At 54.7% G+C, this 21,929-nt stretch overlaps 2 protein-coding genes across 5 annotated transcripts; both read right to left on the minus strand.

Annotated features, from left to right (window-relative positions):
- Nucleotides 1-434: 434 nt before the first annotated feature.
- Per1 (period circadian regulator 1) lies at nucleotides 435-15,417 on the minus strand. Of its 4 annotated transcripts, XM_041664408.1 has the most exons (24): nucleotides 15,282-15,304; nucleotides 13,874-13,951; nucleotides 9,727-10,136; nucleotides 9,504-9,602; nucleotides 9,255-9,409; nucleotides 9,040-9,161; nucleotides 8,750-8,951; nucleotides 8,560-8,611; nucleotides 8,299-8,441; nucleotides 7,860-7,938; nucleotides 7,683-7,789; nucleotides 7,353-7,506; nucleotides 7,155-7,263; nucleotides 6,937-7,068; nucleotides 6,671-6,776; nucleotides 6,398-6,563; nucleotides 6,182-6,312; nucleotides 5,776-5,955; nucleotides 5,006-5,248; nucleotides 3,544-4,151; nucleotides 2,674-2,860; nucleotides 2,314-2,503; nucleotides 1,874-2,024; nucleotides 435-1,306 (listed from the first exon to the last, which is right to left on the minus strand). In XM_041664408.1, exons 3-24 carry the CDS (start codon nucleotides 9,999-10,001, stop codon nucleotides 1,031-1,033), a joined length of 3,867 nt encoding a protein of 1,288 aa, XP_041520342.1. In that variant the 5' UTR covers nucleotides 10,002-10,136; nucleotides 13,874-13,951; nucleotides 15,282-15,304; the 3' UTR covers nucleotides 435-1,030. The 4 variants fall into 4 exon arrangements, with proteins under 4 accessions (XP_041520342.1, XP_041520340.1, XP_041520343.1 ...); XM_041664406.1 differs by lacking the exon at nucleotides 13,874-13,951 and having other exon boundaries at nucleotides 15,282-15,417; XM_041664409.1 differs by lacking the exons at nucleotides 13,874-13,951; nucleotides 15,282-15,304 and adding an exon at nucleotides 13,227-13,245.
- Nucleotides 15,418-17,281: 1,864 nt separating this feature from the next.
- On the minus strand, nucleotides 17,282-21,148 carry Vamp2 (vesicle associated membrane protein 2). Its single transcript, XM_041665196.1, has 5 exons — nucleotides 20,988-21,148; nucleotides 20,364-20,484; nucleotides 19,737-19,895; nucleotides 19,593-19,644; nucleotides 17,282-18,989 (listed from the first exon to the last, which is right to left on the minus strand). Coding segments are annotated over exons 1-5 (351 nt in total). The 5' UTR covers nucleotides 20,990-21,148; the 3' UTR covers nucleotides 17,282-18,972.
- Between the last annotated feature and the right edge of the window lie 781 nt (nucleotides 21,149-21,929).

Consider the following 21,929-nt stretch of genomic DNA (forward strand, 5'->3'; position numbering starts at 1 on the left):
GAGCAGGGAAAAGTGAAGTCCAAAAATCTGAACTGTACCTCGGTTGATTCAACTCATTCGGGCTCCTTCCTTGCAGGAGTGAGAGGTCTGATGTCTTAGCGACCCAAACTGACCAGCTGAAGAGCTATTTCCGCTGGTGTATTGAGGTGAAGCTAAAGAATTCAGCTAAACTACCACGGGTTTCCCAGCGCTCCCACGTGCTTCTGCCACAGTAGCTGAGACGAGCTTGCCAGAGACCTTAACCACATTCTTCTTGCTTCTCTGCATCACAGGATAACCAAGCTAACTAACTAAGGTAATGGTAGAGTGTAGTTCTATTGTGTGAGCAAAGCCCGAATAGGGCTCATGAACCCACCTATTACAACCTTGCTGGTGGTAGGGACAATCCTCCCCTCACCCAAACTCCCGACTTCATTCCACAAAGTCTTGAGTTTTTGGTTTTTCATTTTGTATTTAAAAAAAAAAATAACAGACACAATATCAAAAACACAAATGCCATTGGTAGAGGGTAGAGCTGAGAACACCTGGGTCCCACCTGAGGGGCAGCACCAGGGACTCCATGGTCCACCAACCTCCCCTACCCTGGAGCAGCTAGGGGTTCAAAACCCCTGGGTCCTATACATGGACCCCAGGCTCCCCTCCTCCCATCTTGAGATGAGGTAGGAGAGTGAGCTGTCTCCCCCAATAAATAAGTGCGGCCCCAACCCTCTGACTGGGACTCAGGCTTAGCTGAGATTGAAGAGGCCAATTCAGCAGCTTGTCAGCCACCTGAACTGGATGAGGGAAGGTCTCCTCAGCAGGGTGGGGACGGACAATCCTCCAAACTGGGCTGAAATCTTCTGCTCTCTGCTAAGAGGCCAGAGGCAGCTCCTGGGTCCTGGACTGGTAGTGGGGGGTCCTGCCCCTTATGGGGAGAAGCTGGGGCAGTTTCCTATTGGTTGGTCCGGCCATATCTTGAGTTCTAAGAACCCGAACATGGTTGAAAAGGAAGCCTCTCCTAGACTGCTGTAAGTGACCCCCCAAATGGAGACTAGCTGGTGCCGTTTTCTGCAGGTAAAGCTGGACTGGATGAGTTCCCACCTTGTTCTTCTTCCTCCATGGCACAGTCCTGAGAGCTTGAGCCCTTAACCCCAGTTTGAGTCTGGGCCTCCTCACCACCACCAGCACCACCACCAGCACCACCACCAGCACCACCCTCGCCTCCACCCTCCTCCATGGGCTCCAGCCCCAATCCATCCAGTTCTGAGAAGAGTGGGTCATCAGAATGGCCAGGATCTTGAATGCTGCTACCGCAGTCCACACAAGCCTTAGAGGGAAAGCAGGACGAGTTAAGCAGGCTCCTCAGTGGGAGTTGGCAAGCCCAGCATCCCAACCTTAACCTAACCCCAAGTCCCAAAATAATCTCCCAAGAAACCAGTCCACACGTGTGGCTAAGGGCTAACAAGGTTGGAAAATCCTCCAGTGAAGGAGCTGGAGAGCCCAGCTTCAGACATCAGTACCCACATGGTGCTCAACCATCCTTAACTCCAGTTCCAGAGCTCCCGCTTCTGACCTCCATGGACACAGGACCAGGCACACATGTGCTATATAGACATATATGCAGACAAAAACACTCATATACAGAAATCTGAAAATTTTTAAGAAAATGCTCCCCACTACTATGGGATGGTATGGGGGGGCAGACAAGTTCTGTGAAAACTCATGAGGTAATATGGTTTAACATTACATAATGCAACAACAGATTTAGGGGATTAGCATCCTTCAGAATTAATGATCCAAAGACACTGAGACCAGACTTTACTCCTCTATCCCTTGAACCTGAGCTCAGTTTTTTCCACCCTAGTCTCTTCCTGGCTTCCCAGACTTCTCTCACCATGACATCAAGGGCTTGAGGCAGCTGGCCCTTCCGGACCCAGGAGTGCACAGCACCCAGTTCCCGCCGCTGGTCCTCCGAGAACCGTGGCTGTTGTTTCTGCATGGCTCGGAGCATCTCCCGGTCTTGCTTCAGCACAGAGGCCGTGTCCCTGGGTGAGGATGGCAGAGGCTAGGATCCAGACCCATGATGTTGCCATTCATCTTCAACCACAATTCCTTAACCCACTGTCTTCTGTGCCCTCCCTGACGGCAAGTAAGATTTCAATACCAGGAAAGCTACTCTCAACTACTCATGGGCCCCAAAGGACAGGGGCTTATGCCACGATGGGTACCTCCAGGTCAGACCCGCCCCAGAAAGAACCTCAGATATCTGGGTCGTGCAGGGAGGCTAGTCTGTGCTGCTCTGAAAGGAAAGACAATGAGGCCTCTAAAGCTCACCTGGCAGGCACCTGGTAAGTCATCATGACATGCTGGTCAGCATTGGCCATGAGCAGCCAGATGGGATCCTGGAGCACATACTTGATGACCTGATCCCCAGGCTCAGTCCTGGCCTGAGCAGCACCCGCCTCAGCCTCTGAAGAGTCAATGCTACCGAAATACTTGCTTGTGTGGCTGCTTTGACTGCTGCCTGTGGAGGAGTGGGGAAGGCCAATGGAGCCAGTCTGGCTAACACATCCACCCTCTTTAAGGCTCACTGTGTCCAGCCCCTGGTCTTAACAAATTAGGTCAAACTGGGGCTTAGCTTCCCACCTCCCCATCTCTGTCCTACTCTGGGAAGTCCTGGAGGATGGCACTCACGAGTAATGCTGGCTGAGGTGCTCCCCCCTTCATGGGATCCTGAACCAGACCCAGAGCCTAAGCCAGAGCCCAGGGAGCCCGAGGCTGCAGAGCCTGTGCCAGAGCGGGAATCTTCTTGTAGTAGTAGCTCCAGCAGATCGCTGGAGCCTGAAAGTGCGTCCTGATTGGAGGACTCAGTTACCTCCACCTGGAGACAGAGGGGGGTGGAGGGGGACAGGAAGGCAGTAAGGAGGCAACGCTGTGGCTTCTTCTCAACTGCTTCTACTGCCGAGGAGAACCAGAGGAGACACACCTAACCCAACCCAACACATCTGTGCTCCCTGCTCCATGACACAGGGCCAAGCTGAGAGGAGAGAGCTGAGGAGTAGCAGGGAACATAATGCAGACCCTCCCCAAGAGGCAGATACACTCTCAGAATGTACACTGATGTCCACTGTGACGTCCTCCACCTGAGGGACAGAACCGTCCCTTCCCAGGGGAGGCAGATACACCCTCAGAATGTACACTGATGTCCACTGTGACGTCCTCCACCTGAGGGACAGAACCGTCCCTTCCCAGGGGAGGCAGATACACTCTCAGAATGTATACTGATGTCCACTGTGACGTCCTCCACCTGTGGGACAGAACCGTCCCTTCCCAGGGGAGGCAGATACACTCTCAGAATGTACATTGATGTTCACTGTGACATCCTCCACCTGTGGGACAGAACCGCCCCTTCCCAGGGGAGGCAGCTGAGTTCTGCTCCACTCACAAACTCCGCTTGGACCCCACCCACCCACAGCAACTCCAGGCAGCTGAGAACTGACCCAGGCAGAAGAGGGGCAAGGGCTGAGGGCATTGGGAGAGGGGGAAGAGGGACTTGTTGCTCACCAGTCTGGCCTCTGGCTCAGCAGCCTCCTCACTGGGAGGGAAGGGCCCAGCACTGCTTCCAGGGCCCCCTGCAGCAGCACCCCCCTCAGTGCGCGGGGACTCCTCAAGCTGCAGCAGATTGAGCTGAAGTGGGGAACTGCATCTTGAGTTGAACAGTGGGGAGTCTGGGCGGTGCGGGGGGCTAGGGGCCAGTGGGGGCAGGGATGGAGAAGGCGAGTGGGAAGGAGTAGGTGGCCCCTCAGCAGGGGCCTGGGATACCCCATATGGATAGCTAGGTGGGGCAGGGAATAGATAGTTAGGGAGCACCAAGGCCACCATTGGAGTCACCAAGGGAGAAGGGAAAGTAGCAGGGGACACAGGTGTGGGGGCAGGGGGAAGAGGTTGGGAACCTCCTCGAGGGGAGAACATTGGGAGTGGGTAGGGTTGGACCACTGCTGGGAAGGGGGTAGTGGCTGTTGGGGGTGGCCAGGGTCCAGAAGAGGGCACAGGGGAAGGATGGGAGACATAGCAAGGAGCTTCAGGCTGGGGAGTCTGGTGGTGACGAGAACGTTTTGCTTTAGATCTGCAGTGGTGTCGGCGACCAGGGGGCATGGGGCCATGGTGGCAGCCTGTGAAGGAAAGACCAGAGTTAACAAGGAGCCTGCCACCTCCACTGCCCTAACACACTGAGAAGGACAGGCAAAGGGCCGAAAGAGCTGCTCAGCCTGCACGCAAAAAAACAAACTAGAAGCTAGAAAGTAGGGAAAGTTCCAGGGACGAATGACAGGAGCCAGGGGACAGGGGGGTTTATTGTGAAAGAAGCCAGGGAAGGGCAAGGTTACATGAGGATCAAGCTGGGGTGTGCAAAACAGAGGCACACTGGTGGATAAGAAAAGGCAGAATGGGATCCACGGATAAATAGGCAGGTGACTTCAGTACTTCTGCCAAAATCCCTCAGGCTGGGTCAGCCTGGATACTTGTCCTGCCAGTTGAAATTGTGCTCTGCCTAACTCACAATAGAGCAATTTGGTGGGCAGAATAGGCCAGGCCTCAGTCCTACGTCCTGCAGGTGCCTGCAGAGATCTCCTGCAGGTACCTAGACAGACTACTTTCCATCTGGAAGTCCAGCCCCATCCGAGAGTGGCCCAGTCTCTGCAGATCACCATCAGTGATGCTGAGTCTCATGTGAGGGCAACTTTTGCCATTCCCAGGCTAGGACTCGAGGAGCTTACCTGGAACGGAGCACTTTCACCCGCTCGTCTCAGTGCCAGCCCCCCAAGCTTCCCTCTTCAGTTTCCAGCCCGGAAGCCTGGCCTAGCAGGAAGAAGCTATCTAGGTGTCTAAACAGGGTTCTGAGGGTGCAGACTGCATCAGCCTGGGTCCCAGGGCAGAAACATCTCCCTCACCACCACATGTCCACCCTCAGCACCTGGCCCTAGGCTGGCTGCATAAAAAGCATCTCAAGGAAGGCCCAGGTGGCTACCTCGCTCGCCACGGGCGGAGGGTGCCACAGAAGAGTTGTCAAGTCCACGAAGCCTGCCAAGGTCTCTGAAGCGGCTGAGGAAGGCTTGCTCTTCCTTTTGTGTGTGCAGGGACAGCACGGCCTTGGTCAGACCCACTGGGCGGTAAGCATCTGGGGCTGGGTCAGGAGCTACTGTGGGGCTGGGGGCTGGGCTAGGGATTGGGCCAGGGGCTAGGCCAGGCAGGTCCTCCATCATGGTGATGTCTAAGGAAGGTGAGATGGGGAAAAAGTGGTGAGAAACATCTCAGACATCAGCACATCCACACCACAACCTCCCCGCCAAGAGCTAGTCCTGGACTTTTCTTCCCATGCAAAACTATCCCAGGAGAAAAGAGGATGCTCAGTCCCCAGCCATGGGCAAGACCCTGCAGGAACCCCTGGGGTAACACCTCTGCCTAAAGGAAGCCCATATCTTGCTTTTCACTCGTTTAAGGTCTACCCAAAGATTCCGAAGAGTCTTCCTATTCCTTGCTTTAGTTCCTCTATGGTCAGCACCTCCATGTTGGCCCCCCTCCCCTTACACCCTGCTTTTATGGTTCAACTGACAGTAAGAACACAGGAAGAAGAATGGGGTTGGGGTGGGGGTGGGGAGCAAGCATCAGAGGTTAGCAGGGTAGACAGTGAGGAGCTAAGGTGGCCTCCTTCTCTCCATGGGGGAAGGGGGAGAAAGGCAGGGAGAAAAGAGAGGGATCAAGTGGGGCCCAGTCACTGCCCCTCACTCATGCCCATACCCGACTCCGGGGGCTTCTTGTCCCCCACATGGACGATGGTGGAGCTGAAGCTGCACTGGCTGGTGACAGACACCACGCTCTCTGCCTTATTGGCCAGCGCGAGCGGGCTCAGGCTGCCTCCCACCACTGGCTCCTTCTGAGGAGGGGCCCCCTCCCCAGACAGCACTGCTGACGTCGGATCTGTGCGGAGAGATGGCACTGGTTACCCACCCTATCCCTTGGAAGGTCCAGAGAGGGGATCCCAGGGAAGAGTCGGGAAGGATTGGCTCAAGGGAGGAACCTGGAGATCAGGAGGCAAGAAAGGAGGGCCGGGAAGAGCAGGTAGGAACCCCCAAGGCAGAAGTGTAAAAGCTCAGGATTACCAGGACTACAAGGGCAATGGGAGCCAGGCATGCACTGTCTTTACCTTTCTTGGTCCCCACAGGAACTGGGCCTGCCCTCTGCTTGTCGTCATCAGAGGCGGAGGAGGCAGTGCAAGAAGAGGAGGAGGCACATTTACGCTTCGTTGTGCTGGGAATGTTGCAGCTCTCCAAATACCTGGGGTGGACAAAGCAAAGAGTTTAAGGGCAGGACCTAGGGCAGGAAAGAAAGCCTGAGAGAGAAGGTGACTGGCAGGCCTTACCTGAGGATGCTGTCCAGGCAATTGATCTGCTGGTAGGAACAGCTGGAGGCTTCCTTCCTCTCCGGCTCTTCAGGGGCCAAGGCTAGTGGGGCTTGGTTGGGAGCAGGGGCCATCTCCAGTTCAGGGTTTGGGGACTGGCAGGGAAGGACTTTGGCCTTGAATGTACCTGTAGCAGGGACAAGAAGAAGAAAAGGTAAGTGGGTTAGGAATGAGGGTAAGGGGAACCTGAGGCTTTAATCCCCATCCCTGTGCTCTACTATGTTACCAACTTACCAAGGAGGCGGGGCCGAGGAGGAGGCTTGGCCCTGGACTCAATGAAGAGCTGTTGTCCCTGGTGCTTCACCATATGCACATCCTTACAGATCTGCTGGAAAGTCACCTGTGGGACAGCAGAGCACTGGGCAGCATTGGGGTGCTACTGCCTGGGGCCCAAGTATCAGTAAGAAGACCCGGGAGCCTAGGCAATGGTAGCATGAAGAACAGGCAATGTCCCAAGAGAGCGGACCATGAGAAAGGTGACTTGGGAGAAGGCTACTCACTGGAGCAGGAGGCCCAGGCCCCTCAGCATCACCCCCATTGCTATCACTGGAGGAGCCAGGGCTATGGAGAGGACCGGGGGACATCAGAGGGCCAACTCCACAGAGTCCTGTGGGGCTGGAGCTGTGCACAGGCTGCCACAAGGAGAAAGATGGGTTGGTTAGATATCTACATCCTGCCCCCGGACCACTTCACTCTTGAGGCCTTCCTCAACTCTCACCTGCAACAGCAGTCGATGGATCTGCTCCGAGAGCTCCTGTATATCAGAGTCCAGGGACAGAGCCGGGCTGGGGGTTGGGGGAGTGAAGACGTCCTCATTCAGGGGTGCCCTGCAGGATGGTAAGGGTGTACAGTCCTTTCCTTGATCCTGTCCTAGTGCCCCATCCCCAGTGCCAGATCAGAGAAATGGCACACTTACGTGCGCACTTTATGGCGGCCCAACACGAAAGCCACCTTGCGACTCCAGGGGTGTACAAAGCCAGCCCAGCTCGTGTCCATGGTGACATATTCCCCATTCCGAGCACAGAAGCGAATAGGAGAGTGGTCAAAGGGCTGGCCTGCCAGCTGCAGAACTGTGGGAGCAGGAAAGGAAGTGGTGTTAGTGGGTGGGAGAACGGAACAAAGTAAGGTGGAGAGAGAGGCACACGTAGACACACAAGAGACCAAAGCATTGAGCGACATCACCGCAAGGGCAGTTAAGCAACCCTGGGGACAAGCAGGGCAGGAGAGCAAGATGAGGAGAACTCACTCTTCTTATGAATGGCCAGCATGAGGGGTCGGTCCTCAGGATGCAGAAAGAGGAGCACTGGAGCCCCCAGGAGATCCTGGGGCAGGTAGCCCAGCAGCGGCGCAGCCCTGCAATGAGAGGAGCTGTCAGACCACGGGTTGGCCCTAGTTACCCACCTTCCTCATGTCTTTACCTTACCTTTCATCTACATCCTGGAAGAGGCAGCTGGGTGTGTGTCGTGTGGTGAAGACTCTCTTGTCAGGAGGGATCCGCGGAGCTGCAGCACAGAACGTGAAGGTTTCATTCACAGAGGGCTAGCTGCTCAGCCCTCCTCTCTGCCGAGGGTCTGCTGCCCGGCATTCCTCCTCTCAGCTCAGACCTGGCTCGATGGCCCCCGGAGAGCCTGAGTCATCTGGTGACTCACACCAGAGATGACACTGAGAATCACCTGTCACGGCTCAGTGATTTCATCCTACCCTACCTCAGCACGGCCTGACCCCTCTTCCTGACAACCTTCCTAAACCCTAACAACCCCGCTTGTACCTCCCAGATTCTCATCTTAACTTCACTCCATCCTGGAGGGAAAACCGTCCTCCCATCTCCCCCAGGGCCAGGGCCCGGGCCCTAGCCTAAGCACCTTCATAGCCAGAGTGGATGCGCTCCGCAATGAGCAGGCAGCATGGCTGTGCAGGGGCCCCATCTGAGACCCGAATCTTGGTCACATATGGGGTGAGGCGAAACGGCTGGTACCGCGGCCCTGGATCCCGGTCAGGACCGCCTCTGGCGAGGGAAAGATGAAGGTTAGAGGTTTCCAGGGGAAAACCACCCACCCTCTTGTCCATCACAGAGATAACGGGTGAATAGGAGAGAAGGCCTGCCTCCTACTCTCCCTACCTACCTGATTCGGCAGAAGACAGACTTTTCCTGGGTGAAGTCTTTGAGGCCTGACCCTAGAACGGATGAGAATGACCATAAGCACAGTGCCATCCTGGCTGAGAAGAGCCCAGGAAAAGAGCCTAGGTTCAGACTGCTCATAGCAGCAGCTTCCCGGAGCTGTTCCGTCCTCTGCATAGCATAGGGCACTTTACCTGTAGAGGTCCCAGGGCCCCAAGTGGGCAGTCGAGATGGTGTAGTAGAGCCATAGAAGACACCCACATCCTGGGGAGCTAGGAGCTCCGAGAAGCGGGCACCCCGAAACACATCCCGCTTGCAACGCAGCAGGACAGCCGCCTGCTCAGAAATATAGACAATCCGGCCTGTCAGGAAGGACACGGCCACAGAGAAGGTATCCTAGGAGACCAAGATGAAGTGGAAACTTAGAAGCTGTAGGAATGGGGATGAGGGTGTGTGAGAACAGAGGATCCAAGGTGCCACTGACTTGGTTGCGAAGAGTGTATTCAGATGTGATATGCTCCAGTTCCTCCAGGGTGTAAGTAGACATGTCCATGGCACAAGGCTCACCCTCCTCCAGACTCCACTGCTGATAATACTCCTGGTTAGCTGTAGGACAAGGGTATTCAAGCCATCTCAGTAAAGAAAATGGAACTTACAATAATTCATGCCCCGGCCACACCGTCAGGAAGATCCACTCACCCTGCACCTGCTTGACACATGCCAAGGCATACTGCAGTGTGGCCAGGGTCCCAGAGCGGCCCTTGCCCCGACGTTCAGGTGGCAGTCGAAGTTTGAGCTCCCGAAGTGCGGTCATGAGTTCCTTCTGGGTCCTGGCCCGAGCTGACTGTTCACTGCTACAAGGCCCACAAGGAACAAAGGGGTAAAGACATTAGCCCCAGAGTCCAGCCCTGCTCCCCTGGCATCTCCCACAGCACTCACGCCACACACCTGCAGCCACTGGTAGACGGGTTGTCCTGCTCCGAGCTGGCACTCAGGAGGCTATACGCAATGGAACTGCTTGGTGGGGATGGGCTCTGGGAATTTGTACTAGAAAAGAAGTAACAATCCAAGGTGAGGGCCATGTGATCAACAGCACCGTGCTAGCACTGCTAGACTCCAAAGTACATGCACACACACACGCACACACGCACGCACGCACGCCCGCACACACCTCTTGTTGCTCTCAGTGGTCTCCAGCAGGGCTGAGTCCTTGCCATTGCCGGAAGAGGAGCTATGAGAACTCCGCTGAGACGCACCCCTGGATTCGTGTCCATTGGATTCATTGCCACTTGAGCCATTGCTGTTTGCATCAGTGTCATCAGCCAGGCTGGGCCCTGGACAAGGCCGGTGCTGGGAGGCCCCAGGTGATGGGACTCCTCCTGGACAAAAAGGTTCTCCGGGCCTGGGGTCTCCTCCCCCATCAGCCCCTTCTAGGGGGCCGCTCATGTTTGGGCCATGCAGCGGAGGACAAGACAGGGAAGGTGAAGAGGTCACCACGGGTGCACAACGGGGTGCTTTTGAGGCTTGGATAAGGAAGGTGGGATGCCTGACTCTGAGGGCTTACTAATTTAATCACAGCACCTAGAAAAAGAAACCAAGAAGGAAGGTTTAGCGAAGCTGAGCACCTGCTGGCAACAGGCAGTCCTTCCTGTCCCTCACTGATGGGACTCAGGCCTGGAGCTAACACTAGAAAGAGAATTAAGTTCTGTTTCCCGGTCCCCTTAGGATACCACAGGTAGGAAGGTACTCTCTGAGGCCTTCTCTTCCGCCCTCTGCCAGTGTGGAGTGGGTAGAGCCTGAACAATTAACTAGAACTATGGCTGTGGGACAAAGCTTGCAGGTTTCCTATCCCCCAAATTCTTATCAGGTCCCCACTTGGTCTGGGACTCTGAGGCCTCTCAGAGCAGGGGGCGAGCTGATGGCCTCCTATATTTAGGCTTCCGGGCTAATTTTATCCGGGGGCGGTGCCACCCCCGCTGCACATGCGCGTCGATGTGCCGGGCCCCACCACGCGCTTCCGCCACAGCCACGGTCGCCTGGGAAACCGACGTCAGCCGCTGAGCTCAGCGGTTGCTGGAGGGACCACAGGAGGGCAGGAGCGACCCTTCCCCCACCCCCTATTGCTGTGGAAGTGGAAAACCGACCCACTCTCAACACTGGCCAAACCACTCTCATACTGGCTTGCAAAGACCCGGGGTCACCCATCTTAACAAATTCCCAGGGCCGAAGAGGCCCAGGAGCCATGTGAAGAGATGAGCTATATAGGGACTCCAGGAGCAGGTTCTGGCCTCCCCAGGGAGAAATACACGGCCTCTCCTCTCTGTGGAAACGCCCCCATTCTAGCTCTTGCCTTGCTTCATCACTCTGATCAAGACACTGCTTTTCTTTCTTGGGCCCTTGCCCACTTCCGAACATGAGGACTGGAGTTACCACTTGGCATAGGCAGGGACCCAAGCATCTTTTCCAGTCCCCTACTTTTCTAGTTAACGCTACCGCCGCCTTAGGTAGGGGACACATAACAACCAACATATAGCTCTTTCCTCTACTCCCTGTCTAACCACACCCCCATCCCAAGTATTTTCCAAGCACCAGGAGAAAAGGGGAGGCTGTGGCCAACAGAAAGAACTAGCAATAGCACTGGGAACAGGATGTTCCAGCATGAAGCGGCTGACATCACGACCGGCATGGGGCCAGGAATTGGAGGGAGGAAGGCAGGGAGCAAAAACCTAAAGGGGTCTTTGTGCCAGAGTAAACCCGAGGACCCCCCTCCCGAGTGACAAGAAAGGGTAAGGAGCCACATTCGCTAAAGGTTTGTTGTTGGGCTTAGGATGGCTGCGATGGAGACGCAGAGCAGGAGGTAAGGTGAGCAAGGAAGAAATGTAGGCAACCCGGGAAGGGTTGAACACCTAGGGCCCCAGGGGCGGGGAAGGGGTGGACAGGGACAAGAAAGGCGGATTAGTGATTCGTTGTCCAAGCGCCAGAGCTGAAAATGACCCATCACATTGGAAGAAGGGGTAGCTAGCCAAGCTCCGGGACAAAGACTAGCCCTAGGATTGCAGTAGAGATCCCTACCTGGCCGTTCGAGCGCCCTCCAGCCGCCTGCGGTTTCAGCTCGCAACCGAGAAGCTCCGAGAGGCTGGGAGGCGGGTTGCATAATGCCAGGCCCTGCCCCTCATTGGCCTTCTGCCCGAAGAGCCGCAGGCCCCGCCCCCAGTTGGCTAAGGATCTCTCCCTGGCACCTGATTGGCTACTGGCTCCCACTGAGGTCAGGGCTGTGTCACACACATCCTTGCACGTGGACTTGGGTGCTGGTGCTGGGCTGAAGGGCCTCAGACAGCGCTCAGTCAGCCAATGGGTTCAGGATGCCTCGCACGGTAAATAACGAAGGGGAAGTGAAGGGGGGAAGCTACTCCTTTTCAGGGAAAATGTCTGAGTCCCAGTGGGTGTTCAAGAGAAACCTACTTCCGGAACAGACCAGCCTTGCAGAACAAGACACCTGTCCTGGAGCTACCCACGGGGAGTGGGAGAGAGAAAAACGTAGACTGATATTTCCTGGCTTCTCCCCAACCTTGTCTCAAAGAATCTAATCCCTTGATCTGACACTTCAGATCCTGGGAGAAGGACAATTGAGGGTCCACGTGTCATTAAGGGGTGAGTGGGTGATGGGAGGATACAGATAATAGAAAGGGCAGCGAGAGCCAATGGCTACAGTGAAAGGAAACAAAAGCAGGTGCCTCGATGGCCAATCAGAGAAAAGGTCTCCAGGCAGCCAACTTGGTGACTAGCACTGCCTCTCTGCAGAGGATGCAGCCACCCACATTCAGGGCTGCCCCCAAAGTGGGGGCCAGGAAACCAGAACTGCAAAGGGGGCAGCAGAGAAGGCAGCTGAGGCCCTAAGCAGAAAAGGTGGGGTGGCAAGGGCTTTATATTCCTGCTGTTTAGAAAAAGCAAGCTAAGGTTCGAGCAGCAAGCCCATCCATGTCACCTACTGTACGCTCAGCAGTAACGGAAGTCAGTCTAGTGTCAGGACTTGACACCCCGGAGACTGTCGTAAACATGACGACTTTGTTTCCATCAAGGATAGGTAAGAGAGGGAGCCTCGCGAGGAGAGGAGGCAGCAAAATACAATTTAAAAAAGAAAAGCGGTGCGCTGACTCCTAACTGGGTCCCGGAGAGCAGCAGTGACACGTCCCCTCTATCCAGACCTGGGCTGAGTAGTTCCTCTCAGGGTTCCCTGGAAACGTAGGTGGCAGGTGAAGAGGCCTCCAAGCAGCCTCTGACATAATCAGCTGTAAGTGCACGCCCCTCGCTGTCACGTGGCTAAAGCTTTCCTTAACAATAGTGTTTCCCTTAGAGGGGGCGGAGGGGCAGGGATCTGTAGAAAAGCTGGGACACAGAAGTGTTATAAAACAACCCAGAAAGACAGACGCAGGAAAACGGAAAACAAAAGACATGTGTGCCTGACTCCTCAGCTTCCTCTTCCTGAAAATGATCCTGCTTTCCTGCCCCCTCGTACTGTTCTCTCCTTTTTTGTTTTTCAGACCCTCCCTCCCTCCACAGCTCTCAAGGATTCAGGTGTGCCTCCTCTGACCCAAACAGCCACCGCTCGCCCACCTCCGTATCTGCCATTTACACAGACAAAAAGGGTTTCAGCCCTCCAAAAGCCCCCACCTGATCCCAAGGCCCAGGTTGTCAGGTCTCACCGTCCCCACAGTAACCAGGCTCTGCTGCCGTCAATGGAGAAGAGGGGGCGGGAGACAGTGCTGACGTCAAAGCGGAGGAAGGAGGCGGGGCGAGGCAGCCGGGGGAATGTGGGCCATGGAGACTGGAGAGGCAGCGGTTTGGGAGGGAGCCAGCCCCAGAGGGCGGCGGCCAGCGCACTAGGGAACATCGTGTTCTCTTGGCTGGTGGCCCAGGGCGTGCACTCAGACTTGGCGCCTCCCCCAACCCAAAGACAGCCGTCCCGTACAAAAGCCAGGGATTCCTGGAGAGACGGTTAGGAAGGAGGAAGGGGTCCCACTTCCCTGACCCCAAGCCTGACTCTCTAGTCGAGATTTGTGTTGGTGGGCTCCCAGCTGGCTCTTACAGCTTCTGGCCTTGGCTTTTCCCTTTCACCAAACTGTACACAGCTGCTGGCCAGGTACCAAAGAGCCACCGCGGGTAAATCGGAGGACCAGGTTCAGCGAGGGAACGCGCACCTTTGCTCCTTCCTAGAGGGGCCCCTTTCAGAGGCGGGATTTCTAGTTACTATTACAACACAGCATAGGTGGGAGGGGGTCCGGGGAGCTGGATTTAGGATGAGGGAGTCAAACTGGGACAGAGTAAGTAGCCTCTGTCTGGAACCCAGATCTTGGGAGAGGAATACAGGGGAGGAATGATGGAATTTGGGCTGCTGCCTGCAGACCAGAAAAGTCAGGAAGAGGGAAAAGCGGAGTCATCAAAACTTGCAGAAAAACAGAAGATGAGGGTTATTCCGAGCCACAACATTCAGATAAATCCCTATTACTATCGTTTTGTTATCTTATAATTTCTGTTTTAAATGACCCAAGCGTTAGACTAAGTACTTTACATACACTGTTCTTTTTTAAGTCCCAGAACAACTGACGGTAGGTATCACTCTCCTTTCAGAGGGACAACTCAGACTTAGGAGGTGCTACACTTGCCTTAATTTTCTGCTTCATAAAATGTTCTCGGTTTCCTAATAATGGAGCCTGAGGTTTAGGCTCTGAAGATGGCTTGTCCTTCTGCCTTCCACCCTCGGGGCCCCTGTGAAGTTACTGAGCCTCTACTCTGCATTCCAGCACTGTCAAGCCAGGACCTCTCAAACAGTCCCTTGCTTCTAAGTTTGGTGCCTAGAACATAAGCTGCATCCAGTTCCCTCTTCCCTCTCAGTCTGATCTCAAGGCATTGTTTCTACTCCACACACACCACCGCAGTTCATTTTTTTTTTCAGTGCTCAAAAGCATAGAGATCATTTGAGAAGTCTCCAGTTACAGTGCTTTCCTAGGAACCTCACTTCCTCCCTCTCCCACCTATCCCCCCCCCCCCCCCCCAGGCCTGACTAGACACCAGAGCAGCTTTTTTGGTGCCTCCTCACCTCTAGCAGCTCGAGAGGAGTGGGCAAGCCGGTGATACAGAAGCTCTCTACCCTCTTCTTTCAAAACCAACCAACTGCTAGCTCATTTCTGTTTGCAAGCAGGTCTCTAAGACCCCGATGCTGTCCTTTCCGCATGAAACAGTAACCCAGCGTCGTGATGCGACAGTCTGTGCGAGTCACACAAATCGGCACATCAACCTTTCTTGGGTCACCACCCCACGCTCCCACCTGCCCTACCAGGCAGGGCCTTTCTCCAGGCTCCGACTCCCTGCCTCTTCCAAGAGGAGCCCACCAAACTTTAAACAGCTCTCAGGCTTCCTAAGGCAGGCGCCTCAGCTCGCTCGGGAGGCTGAGGGTTTCTGAGCATTCCGCGCTAGGCAGTGGGGTCCGGGGACCCTGGAGAGGTGAGACATCTGATATTGGTACCTCCCACTGACGTTCCCTAGAGCTGAGTTTGCAGCCCACAACCATCAAACACTCCTACTGCAGCGAACACGCCTTTGCACGATTCCACACACACACCACGCCATTGACACCCCTTTTGGCCGAGTACATCTCCACAAGAAGAACAAAAACAAAACAAAACAAAAAAAAACACTTCGACCGTCCCGGAGTAGGGGGTTACTCACAGTTTCGATAGCACACATACATAATCCAAATTTCTTCACTATTGGGGACATTGGGTAGCTACTCCACAGGCTCCTCCAGGCCCTCCCTCTGCCCATTCTGTCACGCCTCCCAAGCTTATTGGCTTAGAGGCGCCAGCCCATGCCCCGCTCCGCGTGCTGCCGACAAGCCCTTGCAAAGCCACCATTGGCACTTCAGGGCGCAGTCATCTTGCCATTGGATAACTTGGTAACCGGTCACGTGAGGGAGGGGGCGACCCAGCGCGTTGATTGGACATCCCACCGGAAGCAACACCCCTCACCCACTCCCAAGGCTTTTATTGGCTGTGGAAACAACCCCGCCCTACCTAAATCAGTGACGCAGATGCTAGCCCTGCCCTAAAAACTTTCTCATAGGCTGAGGTCTCGGAGATGTAGGGAACACGTGCAGGCCGGCTCACGCGGCAACTTGTTTACCGAGAAGCTGGGGATTTTCCTTGACGACACTTATCCAAGACTGTGGAGTCTGCGCAGGCGTACCGAGCGACTTGTACGCAGGCGTAGATGTGATAGGCTATGGCGTAGTGGGGATCCTTAAAGAGACCCCGAGAGGCTCCTGGTGCCCGAGTTTTGTTTCTCTGATTATCCCCAAAGCTTAAGTCTGAGCATTAGCGTGAAGAGGTCTTTATATTGTATGACGATGATGGTGAAAATGACCGCCTCCTATCTGTTTTCTGTGCCAGACGCTTCTTGCCAAGGCCGGCTCACTACTCATAACCTCACAAGAGACGAGATGCAGAGGTTACATAATCAGTCAGAATTCCCATGTTAACATGTTGATGAAAAAGCTCTGACACCCGTGAAGGTATGTCGATGTCTTAGGGTCTATGGAAAGCTTAAACCTCTAAGTAATTTCAGGGATTAAATGCAAAAAGCCTAATATATTTAAACTCTCCATAAAGGGAGTTAGGATAGAGTACTGCAAAATACAAGACACCTGGGCACCTTAGACCCTCTAGAATAATCTCCAATGTAAGGGCCTGAAAAATCTATTTTTAGTAATGCCTCTAATAGTTCTTATTCTTGGCAAGGTGAGGTGGCACACACCTTTAATCCCACACGAAAGAGACAGAGAGGCACTTGGATCTCCAGGCCAGCTCCCTCTACATGAGTTCCAGGGCAGTCAGAACTGCATGGTGACACCCTGTCTCCCCACCCTGCCCCCCAAAAAAGTTATTTTTATTTAGGCAGGATCTCACTATGTAGACTAGGCTGGCAGCATGTTTGATTAAAGGCACACACCACACCTGGCCCTCTAGTGGTTCTTAGACTCACTTCTCTCTAGGTTCAACAGCCCTGGATAGGGAAGGATCACCAACATCCAGCAAGTACCACACACACTGGCAGTGACTAGTCCCTTATACCCTGAACGCAGAGGGAAACACTGCCTCTTTCCTACACAGCTACATCTCAGTGATGCCCCTGAAGTGTGTATATGCGGACAGAGGTACTTACAGAGCTTTGAGAGCTCAAGAGAGGGGCTAAAGTGACAATCACACAACCAAGTGCAAGGGTAGTATGCCATCTATAGCCAGCTTTATTCCACAGTTGGCTTTGTCTCATCAAGCTGATCTTTCAAGCATTCATCTGGATGTCTGGTGCTGAGCTGTAAAGGGGACGAAATGCCCCCACAGAGCAGCCCAGGAGAGAACGGCTTTGAAAGAGCCTAAGGGGTGCCAGGAATTCAATGGTAGCAGCATACTCAAGGCCAGGGAGTGGGGAGCTGGGAACCTCAGGCTGTAGAGTTCACCTGGCTTAGACACACCAGATTCCTTAGTGATTCTCATCTCCTAGTGCCCCACATGGCCACTTTGGGAATCACACTTTGCAAGAGCCCAACTGAGGTCATGGCCTCTAGCAACAGGCCAGCTCCTCCCAATGAATCTTTTCCACCCCATTCCATTATACCTGAAGATCCAATACTCTTAATCCTGGTTAAGAAAAAGACCGTAGACACCACCTGGTTACTCATTACACGTTTATTGTACATTTTCACAATCTGGATGCGCCACAGAATTGGGGGCATGGGGAAGGGGAAGAAGGAAGGCAGGGGACACTGGGATAATATTGGGGGTCTAGAACACAAGCACCCCCACCCCCAGCATCTCTCCTACCCTTTCACACCACAGTTTAGATCTCCTTGGTTCCCCTCCACATAGAAAACCTGGTGTGTAGGGGGGAAGAGTTTGGGGACACTCCCCCCGCCGTGGTAGGTTAAGGGGCTGTACCCTCAGACCCCTAAAACTGTGCCATTTTAAAAGACTAGATCCTTCTTCTATCATTTCACCCAAAAAGGGAATAGCTTGCACTCTCTCTCTCTCTTTCTCTCTCTCCCCCTCTCTCTCTGGACTTAACAGCCCTGGAGAAAGGTGAGGATCCCCACCATCCAGCAAGTCCCATACACATATTGGCAGTGACTAGTACCCCCACCCTGAATACAGGGGGGCAGTCAGAGGAGCTGGGCAGTGATGGGGGGCAACACCCACCCCCAGATTGGGGAGGAAAGTTTTCATTCCAACCTCTAGCAAGTAAGAGGCCAGAGATTTCAGGCAGGAATTGGGGGGATTCTAGTTTGTCCTGCTCCTCCCCAAGGCAGTGATGACACACACACACTGGAGCCACCCCTCCTCAAGGAATCAGATTGTGGTCAGCCCCCAATTCTCCTGGTGGGAGGAGGAGGCAGATCAGGCAGATGGGAGGGAGGGAGACCTCCTGGGAATGTCAGTTGAGTGCCCCACATGAAAACTGGGGAGCAGGAATGTAGGGAGAGACCCCGAGTGGCAGAATTATTGGTCCATCATAACACACTGAACTCCAAGACACACACCAGCTGGGGGGGAGGAAGAGAAGGGTACAAGAGGTTTGGGAAATGGGGTAAGGGAGGTAAACTAGACTAGAGGGGCTGGGAGGGGGCAATTCTGGGGCCCAGAGCAGCCTGGTTCCCCAAAAGCCTAGGCTCCCCACCACCTGCAGGTAATGTCGTGCAAATGAAGTGTGATAAGAGGACCAATGGAGACAAACTCTTCAGAAAAGAAAACACAGAGAAGAGTGATGGAACAAAAAGGAAGAAAACACAAAAGATGTTGGTATGCAAATGATATGCTAATTAATATCTTGGAAGCTCCCAGAAAACCTTGGAATTCTTAGGACCAAGTGGGACCAGTCTCAGAGCCTTCCAAGGGATACAAGATGCAACCTAGGGAAGCCTGGACAGGTGGGAGTTTTTGTTTGTTTCTGTGGAGTTTGCTTTTTGTTTTGGGAGGGTCAGGAATTGTAGAGGGAAGCTAGGGAAGGGCCAGTTAAATCCAAGGGAAGGAGGAGAGGGGCTATTGCATAGCAGATGCAAATGAGGGGACTTGGGGCTATCAGGAAAAGAGGAAAAGGGGCAGAGGATGAGAGAGAGAGGTGAGGGGAACCTCAGGAAGGGGTGTTAAGGACAACCGGAAAAAATCTTCTAGTAATAAAACTACAAACAGACCAAATATATATAATATTATATATGTATAAATAACAGCTGGCTATTTACAGGGGGCACACACACGGACACACACACACGGATCCAAGGGAGGGGGGCTGAAAGATATGGCTGAGAGGTGGAGGAACGGCTGGGGGTGGGAGAGAGGCCCTTCTTAGGCAGGGCAGACTCCTCAGGGATTTAAGTGCTGAAGTAAACTGTGGAGAGAGGGCGAGAGGAGGACAAGGGAGAGGGGTAGAAAGAGAAAGAAAGCAGTGTGTCAGGCCTGGCCCTGTTCCAAACCTCCCCACTCCCCAGCTGGCTGGCATCCCTTCCCCTCTCTGAGCCTCAGTTTCTTCACCGATATAACAAAGAGAACTTGACAAGTGGGTATTAAGAGTTTGTAAACTCCATAATAGGGCAAAGAAGCACAGAACCTTTAATCCACTGGGCATCCAAGAGTGGAGTACTTGATTTCCTGGTCGCATCCAAGCCCCTCAACCCTCACTGTCTTCCACTCCCCAGTTCTAGGATCCCCAGACTTGGCTCTCTTAGACCCAAAGGGTTCTCAGTGGAGCGCCAGGGACTCACCCAGTAGAATTATCTTCAAAATCCTAACAGAAATTACCCAGAACCAGGCAAAGTAAGGCTATACAACAGCCTAGTTTTTTGGCTCTAGATGAATCAGAACTGTCAAAAGCAGCAAAATGTGTTTTCGTTGAAGAGTAAAAACTAGGTTAATGACCTTCAAAACCCAGAATCCACAGGGATAACCTCTACCTCTCCAGGGAAAGGGCCTTGGACACTCCTGCCCCACTCACCGATGATGATGATGAGGATGATGGCGCAAATCACTCCCAAGATTATCATCATCTAGGAGCGAGAGGGAGGGTCAATGAGACAAACGGTGCCGCCCTCAGTTGCCCTCTGGCCCTCCGACCTGTCCCTATCTCCTGCCCCCTTACCTTGAGGTTTTTCCACCAGTATTTGCGCTTGAGCTTTGCAGCACTTGTTTCAAACTGGGAGGCCCCTGCCTGGAGGGCATCTGCACGATCATCCAGCTCCGATAGCTTCTGGTCCCGCTCCAGGACCTTGTCCACATTCACCCTCATGATATCCACCACCTGGGGGGAGGGGTCCACGAGGCAGGGGGTGTGCCAAGGCACGCCTTAAGGAGGGCACTTCTTGAACATGTGCCCATTGTGCCACACATGGAACATGCACCCGATGTTTCCAGGCTAACATGCCAAGGACATACATAGAACATGCCTAGCACACCTGGGGACATGCAAGGAGCACACATCAGGGGCATGCTGCAGCCATACACTTCAGATGCCACAGCAACACCCTCTATATGGATCAGCCTATGACCAGAGAGAGCACACCTGCCCCAGCTGGCACACCCCAGCCTAGCACAACTGATTAACACCCCATAACCCTTCAAGTGCATGCTGACAGGGAAACAGATGGGACACGGTGGGTCTCTGACCCAAAATCCACAAGCGTAAACTGTCATCACACCTTCAAGCCAAGATGGGCTCCCACACCTATCTGCCAACCCATCATCTTGCACCTTTGACACACACACTCACCTCATCCACCTGGGCCTGGGTCTGCTGCAGTCTCCTATTACTGGTAAGATTTGGAGGGGGTGCAGGGGGGCCACCCTCGCCGGCCGGGGCGGCAGGCGGGACGGTGGCAGCGGTAGCCGACCTAAGGAGGAGAAACGGATTAAGATTCAGGGCCTGAAGCCTCGGGCCCCGCGGCCGGGGCTCCACCCATCCACCTGTCCATCCATAGTCCTTCCAGTCTTCCCTTGCGTGAGGAAAAGCCACCCGACAGGAAACCCTGTCACTCTACGGCCCCGCTGCGGTTGAGCTGCGTGACCTTGAGAGACCCTCCTTGTGCCTCAATTTCCCCGCCTGTTAAATGAAAGCGACCTCAGAGATGCTGCTCGGGGTCGACCCGAAATGACTGACAGCCATGGTGGTTGGGGTGGGGCGGGTGGACGCCGGGTCCGCTTCCTCCCGCGGCCATCGCCTGGGCCAGACCGCCTGGGACAGGTTCCGGGCGTCCAGGCGCGGTCATGGGCACCAGCCTGGTCCACCGCGTGAGAGGGGCGGGCGGGACCCCCGTGTTTCCCGGCCCACTCCTCGGGGTGGCGGCCCGCGCGGGGCAGAACGTCGCGGGTGGCGAGTGGCGGGCGCCCGACTTACATGGCGGGGGCAGCGGGCAGAGGACTTGGCAGAGGCAGTGACGGCGGCGGCAGCGGCGGCGGCGGCGGCGGCGGCTGCGGCTCGCGCTGGCTCCGACTGGCTCTGGCTGCCCGGGACTGGGAAGATGGCGGCCGCACGTCACCCGCATCCGGGCACTGCGGCGGGGGCGGGGCGCGGCAGGCGACGCGTCGCTAGCGGACCGCGGGGGCGGGGCGCTGCAGGACCTGGGGTCGTCGAGCTGGGTCTGTGGGCCCTAGTGGTGAACCTGGCTCGCAAATCACCGCTGTCCCCAAGGCGTCTGCCGCCTGCCTCTTTTGGCACCCACAACCGAGACCCACACCTCACCCTCATCCTTGAAGCTGTCCTTACCTCAAACAGCCTAAGGTCTCACCCTACAACCTGGTCCCAACACCTGGTGACCCGCCCTTGGCTCCTGGAAAGGGTTGAGGGTGGAAAACAAGAAGCAACCAAGGCAGGTGCCAGGACAAGACTGATAACTGGAATCCTGACGCTGGGGTGGAGGGCAATTGTGAGACCTGACCTCACCCTGCAACTGAATGTCTCAAGGGAGGTCTGGGGCCTCTGATTTTCTAGCAGGGTATGAGCAAAAGGAGTTAACAGAAGACACCCCAGAACGCGCACACACACACCAAGGGCTGTGAAAACCGCCCCTCCTCACAGATAAAGTAAATTCAGACCAGGTGTGGCTGGCAGTCAAAACTGGAGCAGATCCCACAAAGATTAGACAATCTTAAAGACTCCAGGAAGGGCAAAGCTGACTGATGTTGGTTTGCCACATGGTAACCGCAGGCTGGTCCCAGACAGGGGTCAACGGTCCAGCCCCAGCTTAGATTCTAGCATTGGGACTGGGCCGAAAAAGAACAGTGGGCAGGAGCGTGACACCTGCAGGGCGTGTGTTGTAGGCACTGCTTCACCTGCAGA

This window comes from Microtus oregoni, unplaced genomic scaffold, assembly GCF_018167655.1.
Source record: "Microtus oregoni isolate MIOR12 unplaced genomic scaffold, Mior012 000015F_ref0000493, whole genome shotgun sequence".
Classification (NCBI taxonomy): domain Eukaryota; kingdom Metazoa; phylum Chordata; class Mammalia; order Rodentia; family Cricetidae; genus Microtus; species Microtus oregoni.

Bases quoted from the DNA above. Each gene is read 5' to 3' on its own strand.
- Per1 (XM_041664406.1), bottom strand. From the start codon at position 10,001: ATGAGCGGCCCCCTAGAAGGGGCTGATGGGGGAGGAGACCCCAGGCCC. The intron at 8,612-8,749 runs GTAAAGTGCCCT...CATCCGTTCTAG, and splicing joins GGGCCCTGGGACCTCTACAG to GGTCAGGCCTCAAAGACTTC. The intron at 7,790-7,859 runs GTAAGGTAAAGA...CTCTCATTGCAG, and splicing joins TTCCAGGATGTAGATGAAAG to GGCTGCGCCGCTGCTGGGCT.
- Vamp2 (XM_041665196.1), bottom strand. The intron at 19,896-20,363 runs GTGAGTGTGTGT...CCCTCCCCCCAG, and splicing joins CCCAGGCCCAGGTGGATGAG to GTGGTGGATATCATGAGGGT. The intron at 19,645-19,736 runs GTAAGGGGGCAG...TCTCGCTCCTAG, and splicing joins ACTGGTGGAAAAACCTCAAG to ATGATGATAATCTTGGGAGT.